Source organism: Pinus tabuliformis, chromosome 5_2, assembly GCF_031772625.1.
Source record: "Pinus tabuliformis cultivar Carrire ecotype Pingquan chromosome 5_2, CPIR1, whole genome shotgun sequence".
In the NCBI taxonomy this organism is placed as follows: Eukaryota; Viridiplantae; Streptophyta; class Pinopsida; order Pinales; family Pinaceae; genus Pinus; species Pinus tabuliformis.
Window position 1 is genome coordinate 898514923 of NC_142306.1, and position 16947 is coordinate 898531869.

General features: G+C 34.4%; 2 protein-coding genes across 2 annotated transcripts; both read right to left on the reverse strand.

Moving 5' to 3' along the window:
* Positions 1 to 4941: 4941 nt before the first annotated feature.
* Positions 4942 to 5430, reverse strand: LOC149162211 (uncharacterized). The gene has a single exon (XM_089435121.1). The coding sequence runs from the start codon at positions 5428 to 5430 to the stop codon at positions 4942 to 4944; it is 489 nt and encodes a 162-aa protein (XP_089291247.1).
* Positions 5431 to 7452: 2022 nt separating this feature from the next.
* Positions 7453 to 14436, reverse strand: LOC149162212 (cysteine protease XCP2-like). The gene is made up of 5 exons (XM_089437171.1): positions 13742 to 14436; positions 11346 to 11578; positions 8918 to 9055; positions 8251 to 8760; positions 7453 to 8150 (listed from the first exon to the last, which is right to left on the reverse strand). The coding sequence occupies exons 1-5, from the start codon at positions 14217 to 14219 to the stop codon at positions 8010 to 8012; spliced, it is 1500 nt and encodes a 499-aa protein (XP_089293297.1). The 5' UTR covers positions 14220 to 14436; the 3' UTR covers positions 7453 to 8009.
* Positions 14437 to 16947: the final 2511 nt, after the last annotated feature.

Genomic DNA, 16947 nt, shown 5'->3' on the forward strand with positions numbered 1-16947 from the left:
CATCTCCAAGCTGAAAAAGCTAACATCACAAAAGAGATTCTAGATAAAGAAGCCCAACTCCAGCAAAATTATCACAAGCCTTGTCTAGCTGAGGAAGAATACTGGAGGCTTAAGTCATGCAGTATTTGGCTTAAAGCAGGGGACAAGAATTCCTCCTTTTTTCACAAGCAAGCTCAGGCAAGGAAATGCACCAATTCCATCTCCAAAATCAAAGATGGTACTACCATTCACAAGGATATTGTAAACATAAAAAAAGCAGCCTCCCTTCATTTTAAAAGCCTATATAGTGAAGATATAGATCTGGACCAAAACTCTGATATGATAGACGTGGTCCCCTCCTTGATTATTGCTGAAATGAACCACCTCCTTGAAGCTAAAGTCACCAAGAATGAAGTCAAGGATGCCCTCTTTGCCATGGACCCAGACAAAGCCCCTGGGCTGGACGGATTCTCAGCCAGATTCCTCCAAATCTGTTGGTCGATTGTGGAAAAAGATCTCTTCAAAATGGTTCTAAAGTCCCAAGCTTGCCAGAAAATCGGTGGCAACACGAACTCCACTTTTCTTGCTCTCATCCCCAAAGAGAAAGGAGCCAACTCCTTCAACAGGTTTCGCCCAATCTCACTTTGTAATATTGGATACAAATTGATTACCAAAGTAATCGCTAATAGATTGAAGCTCATCCTCCCCAAAATCATTCCGGAAAGCCAAGGAGGCTTCATTCAAGGTAGACAGATTGTGGACAATTTCATTCTGGTCCAAGAGGCAATCCACTCAAGTCTGAGTCGCAATGAAAAAGGTATGGTTGTCAAACTTGATTTAGCAAATGCATTTGATCGAGTTAGGCATAGTTTTCTACTGAAAGTCTTACATAAGCTTGGATTCGGTGCAAACTTTATAAACTGGATTCAGGCTTGCATCTCGGAGCCTTGGATTGCCCCGTTAGTAAATGGCAGAGCTGTTGATTTTTTCAAAGCCACGAGAGGCCTCAGGCAAGGGTGCCCTCTCTCACCCATACTATTTGTTCTTCAAGCCTCAGTCCTCAGTTTTTATTTAGACAAGAAAATGATGGATCAGGAAATCGCTGGGCTCTGCATAGCAAGAGGCGTTAAAAACATCAATCATGCCCTCTTTGCTGATGACACCTTGTTGTTGGGAGCTGCTTCTGTGCTCATGGCTTCCAGATTTAAAGGAGCTCTGGATGAGTTTTGTAGGGTCTCAGGAAGCATACTAAACAATGGCAAATGCCACATCTATTGTTGGAATACATCGCCCAGTTTGCTCAACTCCATTTCTAGATGCTTTGGTTTCGCTGCCTCCTCAACTTGGACTTCCTTCAAGTACTTGGTTCTCCCTGTTTTTCTCAAAATAGCCTATAGCAGAGACTAGCTCCCCTCAATTGGAGAAATTCAAGAATAAGTTGCTTGCCTGGGGCTTTTCCTAGCTCAACATTGCTGGTAAGTCTGTACTCATCAAATTTGTTCTTAACTGCCTTCCCTTATTTCAGTTTTTTGTCCTTCTTGCTTCCACTGGTATACTCAGAAAAATGGAGGAGACCATTCGAAAAAAATTTTGGAAGGGGGGCAAGCAGAATGAGAAAAAGATACCGCTAGTCAATTGGGAATCCATCTCCAAACCGCTGTTGGAAGGAGGTTTGAATTTCAAAAATCTTTGCAATCATAATATTACAATGGGTGCTAAATTAATTTAGAGAACCATTGCACCTAATCTAGGCTGGGCGCAATTAGTGTTGTGGAGAAAATATTTCAAAGGCCAACGCTCTCATTGCCTAGATCATCCTCTGCCGCATTCAAATTCGCCTTTTCTGAAGCTCTATATCAAAGCCTGCCCTCTCATCAATGCTCATGCCTATTGGGTTCCCGATAATGGCAAAAGGATAATGAACAATGATCCGTTGGGAGACAGCTACTCACTCCAAGCGCTGCGCAGATGGATGAACGAGGCTGGTTTGCGTTCTCTATGGGACATTTCCATATGGCATGGTCCTCATTGGGCTGGTTGGAATCTTCAAATGCCCCCAGAGCTAATTATGGAGTGTGATGTCCTGTTATCCAAGCTTCACAGTTCGGCTCCAATGCTGGCTTGAAAACATGACTCAAGAGGATGGGGTGCGCACGCTGGTGGCTACACGGTAGCTCTTGGCTATGCCCTCACGTGGCTACGAACCCAGCGCCGTGGAAGGGGATATGGCATTATCCTTCCTTGCCAAAGATCGACTACTTCAACTGGCTGCTTTGCCACTCCAAAATTTTGACTGATGAAAATCTTCAGAAGCGAGGTTTCCACGGCCCTTCAAGGTGCAGCCTGTGAAAGGAAAATCAGGAAAGCATAATTCATCTTATGCTTGAATGCACTTTCACAATGCAAATTTGGTTCAAGCTGTTGGGAACTTTGAGCTCCAACTTCGCACTGCCATCCTCCATTTCTGATCTATTTGCTAATTGGCTGCAAAGGTACCGTGGTCCCCCACCAAAAAACAAGATTATGAAAGCTGCTTGGTCTACTCTTCGTAAAATAATATGTTGGCAGGTTTGGCTTGAACGAAATAAAAGGATCTTCAAAAACTATGAACAGGATGCCAAGCTTGTGGTAGTTAAGATAAAATGCCAGTTAAAAGAGTGTTTGAGAGAGCATAAAGACGATTCAAGTTTAAGCTAGCAAGATATAAATTGGGGCTCTTCTCTCGATCTTCAGTTCCAAAAAGTTGCAAATAGTATCTCCCTCCCCAAAGATTGGCAAATAAGGGCTACAGCAAAAGAGTTCCAGGGCTGGATTACAAATCATCCAAGACATTCTCTATTTTTTGATGGGGCTGCAAAGGGCAACCCTGGAAGAGCTGGCGCTGGAGGTGTCATATTGAACCCAAATGGCATAAGGATCCACAATTTCCCCTGGGGTTTGGGCATCGCTTCCAGCATTCAAGCTGAGGCTTTGGCCCTTTTCCAAGGTCTCAAGCTTCTGAAAGGGCTGAACATCAGGGAGGCTAATGTATTTGGGGATTCTCAGGTTATTATTAACACTATGGTGACTCATTCTAAGCCTTCGGACCTAAGGCTTGCAAGGCTAATCTTCAGAATAACAGATCTTGGAGACTCATTTCAGAAATTGAATTTCTACCACATGTTGAGAGCTAACAACAAGGAGGCGGACATAGAAGCCAACAAAGCAGCTCTTATTGCTGGAGCTTTGCTCAGAGGCAGAGATGAAACATGGGATCCAATTCCTTAATTTAGTGAGCTGTCATGTTTTACTGCCTATTGTTAAATCAGTTTGTATGTACCCACAAGCTTGGGAAAATCACTGAAATTGACCACATAGTAGCAACTAAAAAGAGATGTGATCTAAGCATAAATGCCATGGCCTTTCAGGGTTGTGCGGCACTCGTGGAATTAGGCTCACCTTTTGTAATCTGAATTTTGGCATTGAGGCCAAGTATCTAATAATATCCATTAACTGTTTCTGTAAAAAATAAAATATATATATAAATTATTATAAAAAAAAATTAAACTGTTTATTTAAACACAGTTTAAATAAAACTCCAAATTTAATAAACCTTTTAAAATTTTGTCACACATTAATAAACTGATTATTAAAATATTTTCATTATAAAATGTGTAGAAATAATTCAATTGCAGGCTTCCCATGTGACCCAGGAATCTTGCCGTGCATCAATACTCAACCTACTATCATATTCATCATAGATATCAGGGTCTAGTTCAGAGAAACAGAGCAGCCCCTTCAGGAACCAAAAACTTCATAAACTTTGATGTGCCAAAAAAAATAATGAACATAAACAACAGGGGCACATAACAAAATATAATTACAAATTAGAAGATCTAACATAATTTTATTATATATGATTTTGTATAACCAAAAGGCAAGGGTATATAAGAGAGTATAATTACACATTTACATAATCTCAATAGGAATGAGATGCTTGATATATGTAATATGGATGGAGATTATTTGATTTGAGTCGTATTAATTTATAGGCGTACTAGAGATATCTAAAATACATGAGATAGATTAGTCCTATTCATCTTGCTAGGAAATATTTGATGTTGCTGAGGCGATATAGAGATTGTTTTAATGTTGCTGGAGTGGTGTAGTAGATGGTTGGATTTGAATGGTTTCAAAATCATTGATGTACTAGTGATATCTAAAATATATGAGGTTAGTCTTATTCATCTTACTACGCTATATTTAATGTTGCTGAGGTAAAATATATGAGGTTAGTCTTATTCATCTTGCTATACAATATTTAAAAGTTGCCGAGGCGATATAGAGATTGTTTTAATGTTACTGGGTTGGTATAGAAATGGTTGGATTTGAATGGGTTCAAAATCATTGGTCTCTATACCACCGGCAACAACAAATGCAGAGTGGATATTGACCACCATAGCTAAGAAAGATGACATCCTTTGTTATTCTGTATCCATGAGATATCCTTTCAATATTAAATTGAATGATCAAATTGCCGCAACTTTTGGGAGAGAAGTTGCTGTTTTGATTCATATTTCCTGAACGTCCACTCGCAAATCTGCTCGAAGGCTACTTACTTTGTTTGCCGACATTCCCATTCATTCATAGCGTTTTGTTTCATTAATCCATGGTTCCATCCAGCTTAGCTATTTTTTTTAGTTTATCAAAACGATTTCAAAATTTCTTTTTTTCAGAAGAAAAAGCAGTATATGGATTATATTATGTATTTGAAAAATACAGTATACTGATATATACAGATATTGGTGGATCATAAATCCCGATTATGCCCTCGATATCAGAGGGAGATGTACAGAGCATCATCATCACTTGGGGCAACAAAAAACATAGCAAAATTTAGGATTATCCAGATATTCGGAGGACTGTAGGAGATAGATATATCCGAAAATATAGGCCTTATAGCAAAACAGAAAACTGCAAGCATTATATGCCGGGCATAGAGAACGGCTGAATCTCATATGAGCAGGAATCCATAGTGATGACCAGATGCCATATACCGATTGGAGCATGCATCCCTTTCTTTGACAAAGCATCCGCATGTTCATTTTGATTTCGCTTTGTATGCACAATAGGAAATGTAACAGACTTCCATAAAGATGCAATCCTGTTCAGCCATCCTGAAAGGCTGTCATTTGATATTTTCTGCTTACCATTCACATGATCAATGATAATTTTCGAGTCCCCATATACATTTATAGGTCCAATATCCATGAAAGAACAGAAGATGAGCAGACCATGCAGGGCCATGGCCTCTGCCTTATTATTTGTCCCTTTACCACCATTCCAGAAAATGGAGAAATGGAGATCATTTGAAAGAGCTATGAACACACCACATGCGCATGTGCCATCCTTTGCTGCACCATCAAAATGTGCTCTTGGAAATAAGAGTGGCTGTAGGACAGAGGAAGCCATCTGTAGGTTTTTCTGCTGAGGCATGATCTGTTGGTAGGTGAAATAATATGGAATAATCTTGTCTATAATTCTTCCAAATAGCTCACTGCTGTTTTGAAAGATTCTTTGTTCCGCCACTTCCATATGAACCAAATAGTAATCAAAGGAATAAGACGCCAGTTAAGTTTTTGAGAGCCCCACCATTCGTAGGCTTCCATAACGTTTTTGTGAATAGAGTAATTTTGATCATGTATTCCAGAATTCATCACATTAAAAAAAAAAAAATTAAGTCATTTTTAAGACAAAGATAGACTTAAAATTTTTCAATGTGATGTATCTAGAAATACATGATAATAAAACCCATAAATTTTGTTTAAAGTGTTAGTTGATAGTGCAATCTCAATACAGGTCCCACTGCCCAACACTTCGCTTCTAATCTGCTGCTTTAAGCAGATTTCAACGCGTTGCTCTGCTATCAATTTGGGGAAAGAAACAGACCTGAAGACGAACACAGTTATACATAGCAAACCTTTGAACTGACTAGGAGATCTACAAGCAAATTACCACTCTATAGGAAATAAAACAGAGAAGGAAAACAAAACTGAAATAGGGGATCAAGGAATATTCTCACACAGATTTGGGTGCAGACTGCGAATTTCTATCTACAGTAATTCTCTTGTTAATCAACTGTTCTACACATGGGAAGGCCGACCATCAATTCTCTACAGCGCCCACCGGAGCATACAACTCACACACTATTGCCTATGTAATACCTTCTGGCTGCCCTACTACCTTATTACAAAATCTGGCTCCTACATGAGTTCACAGTAAACATTCTATCCTCCGCCTGCCCCTGGCACAAGTACAAGATCAAATCCATGGACAGCATAGTATAACCAGCCAACGATTTGGAATTTTCTGTCTGGTGTGATCTCTTCCTGGGAGGTCAAACCAGAGTTCTTTTTATCAGAATCTGTTCAAATTTTTTAGGGTGAAAGGAACTGAATTTTTAATTTTTTAAATAGAATTGTGAGTTTCAAGTGTTCAGATTGTATAAAATGATAGTAGAAGTTTTCAGTATTACAAATATAAATTTTAAATGGTAAGATGGTATAATCTAAAATTATATAAAAAAATTAATATTGACTAAATTTATTTGTACAGTCACATAATCAAACGATTTTGAATGATTTTTAAATATTTTTAAATTTTTAATAAAAATTAAAATATAATAATAATGGTTTATCAATTATTTTATTCTATTTACAAATTTATTTTTATTTTTTCAACTGAACTGAGTTTAAATTGAATCAACCTCAAAATTGTTACATATTAATAATCTATTGTTACATTTTCATTTTCAAAACCCATGTCCTCCAATGTGACCCAAAAATCTTTCCCTGCATGAATACTCAACCTACAACCATATTCATCTTTGATGTCATGGTCAAGTTTAGAGAAACAGGGCAGCTACTTTAGTAACAGAAAAGTTCATAAACTTCGATGTGATTTTTTCACGCCCTCCCATGTGACCCAAAAATCTTTCCCTGCATCAGTACTCAACCTACAACCATATTCATCTTTGATGTCATGGTCAAGTTTAGAGAAACAGGGCAGCTACTTTAGTAACAGAAAAGTTCATAAACTTTGATGTGATTTTTTCACGCCCTCCCATGTGACCCAAAAATCTTTCCCTGCATCAGTACTCAACCTACAATCATATTCATCTTTGATTGCACTGTGCAGGGTCTAGTTTCATCTTTGATGTCATGGTATAGTTTAGAGATACAGAGCAACTACTTTAGTAACAGAAAAGTTCATAAAATTTGATGTGCCAAAAAAAATCAATGCAGACCAACAATAAGAAAATAGAATTACAAAACGTTACATAATTTTATTATATAATCTTGTATAATCAAAAGGCAGGGATATATATAAGAGAATATAATTTTACATGTACATAATTCAATAGGAGTGAGATCGTTAATATAAAATAAGAAGAAATTAGAAAAAAAACCATAATCACCCACCACTGAAACCACCTTTCATCTATAAAATCTATAATCTTCAATCTAAAACAGAAAATATAACATATATGTGACAGATCTGACCATAAATATAAACATTTGTGTGACAGATCTGACCATTGATAGGTACCTACAAAATGGGGATTAAACCTACTATCATGCATCTTCTACTGGATGCCATTCAGACAAACTAGATCTGTTGACACTTTTCTTAAGAACTGGGTTTGATCAAATTCAAACACCAACAGGAATGTAGCAATTGGGTTTGATGAAATTCAAATGCCCTCTGTGAGATAGCTAGCTATATAGTGGAGCAATTGTGAACTTGACTCACTTCAGTTCTCACATAATTTTTAACCAATAATTGTTGCAGATAGTAAACACAATTTCACAAGGATCTATTGAAGGGGCGATTTTCAAAACAATACTAGTATTCTCGTAATAAATCAAATTGCAGCAAACTCCTCACAATTGCGAAAAATATGAAATCCCCCACATCAAAATAATGATATAGGTATTTAAAATCTCCCTATTATATAGCGGATTCTACTTCCCCTTCTCCCCCATCACCATCTACTCCACTGCATGCCTGCGCCATCTGAGAGATGGTTGGTAATCCGCATGGGTTTCTTCAATGTGATTATTCTTCCATGGCAGCTTGTGATGAGCACGCTTACGCTTCTTGGCCTCCACTCCCACAATATCATCAGCACTCTGTCAAATACAGAATTTATCAGTAACATATTTGTGATTAAACATTGAAAATTAAAGGTTTCAGGCCCTAGGGGTTGAGAATAAATGTAGAAATGGATACCTGGAGACAGAGGCCGTCTTCAATATCACAGATGGGGTAATCCTCTGGGCAACAATAAATAGAACCTGTGCAGCACACGGCATTCTCAAGCTCGCAGCATCCATAAATCAGACAATAATCGAACAATTCAAATATACAGCAGCATGTCTCATCGGATGAACAATAGGAGTATCCGCCGCACTCGACGGGCGAGGGGCTCGGCGGCGGTGGTGGCGGCGGTGGCGGCGGCGTAGAAGGCGGTGGCGGTGGTGGTGTCGAGGAAGGGGATGGTTCGGGACCGGGCGAGGTTTCCTCCTTGGTGGGATAGGAGGCCATTGCATTGATAGCGCAGACGCCATATTCAATATCTGTGTTTCTCTCTATGTAAAAGTATCCATCCAGGCCCCAATCTGTACCCCATGAATTCTTGACGATCCAGTAGTCCACATCGTCTTCAGAGGAATAGCCGACGATAAGTACTGCGTGGTCGATGTCGTCTGGATTGCTCGAACAATCACCATCGTATATCCCCTGCATTCATGTCGAGGTCGGATTTATTAGGGTTCATGTCGATGTCGGATTTTGTTAGGGTTCATGTCGATGTCGGATTTTGCTAGGGTTTGGGTAAGAATTGGAATTTTTTAAATTAATAAATAAATAGGTATTATGATCGTTGCGAATTTCGTACCCCGCTGTAGAGCTGAAAGTCGATGGCGGAGCCATCCATTCCGACGCTGACTGGTTGTTGGACAACAGCACACAGGACTGCGGCGTCGGTTTCTGCCACGTCAGTGTAACCGTCTATGGTGACCACTTTGTATCCTTCCTGGTCACATGACAAACACGGGAAACCAACACTTTAAATTTAATAAACAGTTTTTTACTGCTATAAATTGCATAAAAACATGTTTCTATGGAAATGAATTACATCGCCCTTCGCTCATTCATGATTTGAAGTTTTATTGTAGCCAGATTATATGGCTGGCATCACCTTTACTAATTTATGATTTATAATTTAGCGTTTTATAGTAATAAATTTGGATATTTTATATTTTATTTTAATTTAAAAAATATAAATAAAATAAAAAATTAATATAATGCTGTAATCTCAATAGAGCAAAAGATGGAAAGCACAACTTTTATATTTATATTAAATTTTAATTTATTATTAAAAATAAATATTTCCTTTTTAATCTATAAAGTTCTTATCTTTTGAAAAAAATAAAAAATCAAATTACTTACGACAAATCCCGAAAGAGTTTAGTTTAATAATACGGGGCGAGTTTGAAATCCATCATCATATTAAAATATTAAAATAGTAAAAAAAATCATTATATTTATATAAAATTTTAAATAAATGTTTTCCTAATCACAACCCTAGACTTTAATCAATTGAACCCACCCTTATTGATATTGTGTTGTTTAAAAACATCAAATTTGTTATTATAAAAGATAAAAAATAATTGTAAAAATATTTTATATGAGTATAAAAACATATGAAAATAAATAAATTAAAATGTAAAATGCTAATATTTAAAATTAGTATTTGGTTTGTTTTTAATAAAATTTAATATCTAAACTTAAAATATTCTTGGATCAAAGATTTATTTTAAATAAATAATATTGAAAATGATGTGTTACATGTTGAATTAAGAAAACATTTTATATTTAAATAAAACAGTAAATTTCTAACCAAAGAGTTAAGCATATCATTTGCTAAAATTTTGTAAATGGGGTAGCAAGTTGAGAATAAACTTGATTGCAGGGAAACATTTTATAGATAAGCGTGTTTGAAATAGAGGACTTTTGGGACAGGTGACCTCGAGAGATGTCCTAATTACTAGGTGCAAGCCATGAAAGTGAAGATTGATGCTATGTGTTCATTTCCTCTTCCTTCACTTGATGCCATAAGTACTAAGTGGATTATTCATAATCATGAGAAATTGGTGAGTTGTAACTAATACTCATGGATATTGGCCATAAATGAATGACTTACTCTATGTAGATAATCCCAAAAAATATATCTCATATGTTGGACTGTGTAAGCCCTTCAATGTCTAAATGAAAGAGTGAAGGGATCTCTAACTAAATAGTTCATAAGGCACAATACTTGTTAAGGTTTTATAGATAGGGTAGCAAGCTAGGTAGGCTTTATTGTGGGAAAAACTTCATTTTGAAGTGCTCTTGGACTATAGGAGTCTCGAGATGGGTGAACTCTTAGGAAGTTTTGGTTATCTCATATGTTGGATTGTGGAAGCCCCTCAATGAATAAACAAAAGAGTGAAGGAATCTCTAATTGAATAGTTCATGAGGCACACTACTTACTAATATTTTCTAGATAGGGTAGCAAGGTAAGTGAACTTGATTGTGGGAAAAGCTCCAAAGTTAAATGTTGATCTCGAACTATAGGAGTCTTGGGATGGGTGAACTCTCGATGAGTTTTGCTTATCCCATATGTTGGATTGTGGACTCCTCTCGACATGTAAATAATAAAGTGAAGGGTCCAACTCTAATTGAATGGTTCATAAGACACAAGACTTACTAAGGTTTTGTAGATATGGTAGCAAACTAAGTGAGTGTAATTGTCGGGAAAACTCCAAAGTGAAGTACTCTTGAACTAGGGGAATCCTGGGATCGGTGAACTTGTAGGAAGTTCTAGTTATTTTGTGCTAGTGTCAAAGGTGATGATCAATGCTATATGACTTATTTCACTAGTTTGAATCCACATTCTTCACCTTTGTGAGCATCACCCAATATAATGAGTACTAAGTGAACTATCGAAATGATGAGAAATTGAATGGTTGTGACAAATACTCATGGATATGGGTTATATCATAATGTTTTTCTTTACTTACTCTATAGAAATAATCCCAAAAAATCATATCTCACAAAATGAAGTACATAATTGTTTACCAAAAACAAATACAATCATGGACGTTAGAGTCATGTAAACTTATCTCACAAAAAAAATAAGTAATTATGGGCTAAAAGATTTATGTTTGTAACAATTTATTGAATCCAAATTCCAAGATAAACCATGTATAGATCTAAGTACTGAGAGTTCCAAACAAATGTGCCATTTTTTCTAATGTGGTATATAAATGTTCTAGGCATACCTTTGTAGCATTGCAAGTACCATCCTCACCAGTGTATGGGTAGTCTGCTTCTGTGTCAATGCCACCATTTTGTATTACCCATTCAAACGCATAATCCATATAACCTCCATCACACCCTTCATTGGTTGAATCACAATCAACCAACTCTTGTTCAGACAAACTTATAAGGTCCCCCGTTGATATTGCATTGATCCCTTCTATTGCTCCTGTTGATGAGAATGACCAACAACTTCCTACACCACCATTATTAAAATAATATTAATTATTACTAAAAAAACTTTAAAATTATATATCTTTTTTCCTAAAATTATTAATTATTAAATTTAAACTAATACTTTTGTAACAATTTAAAAAATAATAAATTATAATAAATTTAATTTAATAAAATATTAAAAAATATTATTTATTTTATTAAAATTCAAATTTCATTTGTACCATATTATTTTTTATAAACTTAAACAATACCACTCAAATAAAATCAAACTATAATATTTTTTATCAATAAAATATATATATCCTAAAAATAAATCAAAGATAAACAATTATCTCAAACATCACAAAAACCAACTAACAAAAATATCAAAACTATCTCAACATCACAAAAGCCAATTAACCAAAAAAAACAAGCCAATGCTAGCGTGAATGTGGCGCAATGGCTATAAGATAATGTTTAGCATCATAAAAGTTAATAGACTTATAGTGAAGAGATAGTTGCTAACTCTTTCATGGTAAACAATGCACTAATGAAATATTTATAAAATCATAGTATAAATATTATTTTTATATCAAAAATATTATTTATGTGAAATATTTACAAAATATATAGTATAAATATGTTTGAAAAATCAGATTTTTTTGAAAATTTTATATTTTTATTTTAAGTTAAATTTAAGTTTAATATTAAAATGGTAATTTTATCAATTTAATTGGTAATTTTATTTATAAAAATTTAAATCAATTTAAATTATTAAAATATTTTTTTTTTAAACAAAATATATCATTACTTTAATAATTAATGTGAAAACAAATGTTAAAGTATGACATTATAATAGTAAAATTTTTTATTTTTGTGAATATTAGATAGATAATAAACCATATATATATATATTTCAAAATTAAGAAAATTTATAGTTGATCAACATTATTTAGATAAGGTCTTAAGTTCAAAACTCTAAAGTAATGTCAAGGGCCACAAATCATTGTCTAATAAGGTTGACAAGTCATTACCTAGCAAAAAAAACTTATAATTTCCCCAGATCATTGTCTAATAAGGCTGACAAGTCATTACCTAGCAAAAAAAACTTCTAATGTAGAAAATATTCTTAAAAGAGAAAGTCTCACTCATAGAACGCTTAGCTTTCTAACTTTATTGCAATAGACCAAAATTCCATAAAAATCAAATCTATTTATTGATTAAGAATTAGCATATTAAATTATATTTTAAAGAAATATGAGTCATTTACCCAAAAAAATTAAAATAAAAAAAATTGAAATTTAACAAGATATCTATTATTATTAAATTTATAAAAAAAAAGTTAACCAGTGACCTCCCGATCAACAAAGTGCTTAGCAATAAAAATTATAATTTATTTTTAAGTTAAAATTAAAACGTCTACTTCCATTAAAAAAATTATAATTGATTTAATTTATATTCTATTTTTAAATAATAAAAAATAAATTTATCTATATATATATAACTAAAACTTTTACTAAATCACACATCATAAATATTACGATGGGACCACTATTGGCATTTTCCAAAACAGTAATATTTAAATCCTCTCACTCCCAATATGACAATGACATTGACTTGGTTTTTATAACAGGGGATGCACTGTTCTATTGTCCCAAACAGGTTCTAACTCCTACCTCATAATCCTTACCAGACTCATGAAGACTGGTTAAGGCACTGTTAATGCATAAATAAGATGTAATGTTTAGATTCCTCTCAGTGTAATGTGCAGTGTTCAAATCCCCTTACTCCCAATTGTATGTACAAATCCCCTCAATCCCAACCCTCCCAATTTTATGTCCAAATCCCCTCACCCCCAACTGCTTGTTGAAGTTAAAAGAGATGCAATGAGCAGATTTCTCTCATTAAAGCTCACTCCCAATTGTAAGTTCAAATCCCCTTACTGCCAATTTTATGTCCAAATCCCCACACTCCCAACTGTTTGTTGAAGTTAAAAGACCAGATTTCTCTCATTAAAGCTCACTTTCAATTGTAAGTTCAAATCCACTTACTCCCAATTTTATGTCCAAATCCCCTCACTCTTGTTGAAGTTAAATGAGATGCAATGATCAGATTTCTCTCACTAAAGCTCCCTCACCTATCAATGGAAAACCAAATCTACAGAGCCAAAAATAACAAGTGGTACATATACAGAGAAACTCACCACAATCCCCTTGATTCTTGACTGCTGTGACAACGCCCTTCTTTCTCCAATCAAGAGACGAAGGAGCATCACATGTATCAAGCCGAGGCCGCTCCAACTGTAAAGGAGATCTTGCAGGCTTCTTGGACTTTTTGGAATAAATAGCCTTGAACTCCTCATTCGTCAGATCGGCGAACTTATTGAGACCCAACCAGTGGCCGGAACGCTTCTTGCTGCTTCTTCTGTTTCTGTTGTGAGCCTCAATGTAGTCCAGATTCTTCTTGAAGATTTCCAGCCTCTTGACTTCCTCCTGCAAGCTGTGGTAAAGCTTGCCATGTTTGCTCTGCCATGACTCAAAAAGTCTCAACAATCTGTCTTCAGAAAGTAGGTCCTCAGCCTCATATTCCAGAATTGAAAATGAGTGCCATGCATCCACTGACCAAGAAGATGCCAGGAGGAGGAGAGACACCACACTGCACAGATAACAGCTATAGCCCATGGTAAATTATCTGTGTCCAGTGAGGAAAACAGAAGACCTAAATATGGTTATGCATCAGGACATTATATATATATTTATTGGAGGGAAATCAGGAAATGGGTGCAACCAGGGAAGTAAACTCTGCATGTGAAATCTATGAATCCAAACGTATTAATAATTTTACAGTGCTCTGCTTACTTGCCCATTTCGAGTGAAATGGTGAGGAACAGTGAGTACAGCTAACAAACATATTGGCGCCATAAGTGAACATAACTACCAGTCTCAGACCTAACATTCTGAAACTTCTGAGTCAACGGTTGAAGATCAGAGTTGAGGAGGGGAAGAAGAATATGAATGGTAGGTACTTGTTCTTCAAAGATGCAACACAGATAAGTACAACGTGCGTGCTTCTTCCCCACAAATAAAATACGTATGAATGAAAGGCAGATGAGGAGGTTTCAGATCAGATTGATAGCGTGGGGACATTTTGTAAAATGACACTACAAAATTATAATTTTATGCTGCACCATTATCATTTGTATATTGTCGTATAGCAGTTCCACCTGGGCATTGACTTGGTTGTAACTTCTCAACCAAGCTACCCATGCTCTGGCTTTTGGATCCTCTCTCAAAACCAATTTAAAGTGAAACGCTTTTGTATATTATTTTTATGATTATTTTAAATATTGAATTGTTTTTAGTGTAATTTTTTGGAAGTTTTTTTTTGGGTTTTTAAAGTTTAATTTTTTTTAAATCCCGTAAGAATTTTTGAAATCACAAGCTTTATGGGTAATCCTTCACAGTGGAAGTGCCCTAGGAGTCTTTAAGGACGCTGAATCCATATATACAGTGAAAAAACCAGTTCAAATAACACAATTCAAGATTTCACCTCAAATTTGTCCACCAAATTCTAAAAGTCCAAAAATTAACACTAAAACAACTGAATAATAATAACAAGGGCTATATAATAGTTAGTACTAGCCTCGTAATTTAAATATAGTTTAAATAATTGAAAAAATAATAAAGACAAATTTCATTATAAAAATAACACAATATTGTTGAATGTCATCACCAAAAATAAAGAAATATGATTAGTATTGTTTATATTAATATACATATATCTATGTGTGTCTGTTTTATTTTTATTAACATATATAATTGTTTATAATTAAATTTATTAAAATATGTTTTTTATATAATAATAAGTTATTTTAAATTGAAAATATTGTGAAAAAATTATAATTCATGATAATAGAAAAAATCAAAAAGTTAAATAAAAAAGAAATAAAATTAAAATTAAAAAATTAGTAACTAATAGAAATGGAAGTTACTAAAAAAAACATATAATAAGACCTTAACCAATCAGGTTACAAATAAATAAATTTACATAATAATTAAAAATAACAAAAATTAAATTCCTAATGTTAAACTATGCATATGCGTCATAATTTTTTGGTCAAAGACAAACTAATACCCAGTCAAACGAAAAACTGAATGTGTTATACCATGCTTGTGGCAGTTATAGTACAAATTTATTTTTCATGTGATTGTTAAGTTGATGTTAAATTGGTGTATAGGATTTTTTTTGTTTGTGGGATAAAGGTATGTTAAATTGGTGTATGAGATTTATTTTATTTGTGGGATAATGTTGATTTGACTATTTAAATCTTGGAAATTTGTAATTTCGTAGGAAAAAATACATTCTTAATTATGAAGGCAACTAATATTATGACAAACTCCATCTATGTCACAAATTGTTAACTACAACCTTTTTTAATTATGAGACCAACTAATATTATGACAAACTCCATCTATGTCATAAATTGTTAACTACAACCTTTCTTAATTATGAGGCCAACTAATATTATGACAAACTCCATCTATGTCACAAATTGTTAACTACAATTTTTCTTAATTATGAAACCAACTAATATTATGACAAACTCCATCTATGTCATAAATTGTTGACAACAGACTTTCTTAATTACGAGGCCAACTAATATTATGACAAACTCCATCTATGTCATAAATTGTTAACTACAACCTTAACTTAAAACACATAAAATTAACTTTCAAAATGTGATTGTGAAAAAGCATTTAGAAAAAAGTGAAGAGAAAGTCATAAATTTTGAGAATTTTAATAGTTATTTATGATTTGAGTTTGAATAATGTCAATTATTTATGAGTAAGTTTAAATTTTTAAAATGAAGAAACACAAACGAAATTAGTGAAGTAAATTGTATACAAATCTCATTACATTCGATTGTGTACATCTCATTTTCTTTGAGCTAGTATGAATAACATGTATAGCCCATTTTCAAAGGTTGATTTTAAGTCAAATGCATGGTGCATCTTCCAAGACTCATTACATTGAATTGTGTATTCCCATCCTCTTTGAGAGAGTTTGAATGGGCATGTATGGCCCATTTTTGCAGGGTCACCTTCAATAAAATGTATGGAACATCTCCCAAAAAATGAAATTAAATCTCATTAAATTCAATTGCGTATGTCCCCACTCTTTTGAGAGTTTGAATAACATGTAAGAGCCATTTTGGAGGGGTGAACTGAATAAAATGCTTTGTTAAGAGTAGGCTTGAATATTGTGCATGACTTATCTATCACGAGTAGGATTGAATATTATGCATGAACCGTTTCTCACCCGTAGGATTAAATAGCAAGTATAAACCAACTCCCATGAGTGAAGGAACTTGAATAGCATGTATGACCCATATTAACTTGAGTAAGATGT

What these genes read in the sequence shown, in the direction of transcription:
- LOC149162212 (XM_089437171.1), bottom strand. Translation starts at nt 14,219, where the DNA reads ATGGGCTATAGCTGTTATCTGTGCAGTGTGGTGTCTCTCCTCCTCCTG. An exon ending in CAAGAATCAAGGGGATTGTG is followed by an intron (nt 11,579 to 13,741) that starts GTGAGTTTCTCT and finishes ATGGTGGTGTAG; the next exon opens with GAAGTTGTTGGTCATTCTCA. An exon ending in GTACTTGCAATGCTACAAAG is followed by an intron (nt 9,056 to 11,345) that starts GTATGCCTAGAA and finishes TCATGTGACCAG; the next exon opens with GAAGGATACAAAGTGGTCAC.
- LOC149162211 (XM_089435121.1), bottom strand. Translation starts at nt 5,430, where the DNA reads ATGGCTTCCTCTGTCCTACAGCCACTCTTATTTCCAAGAGCACATTTT.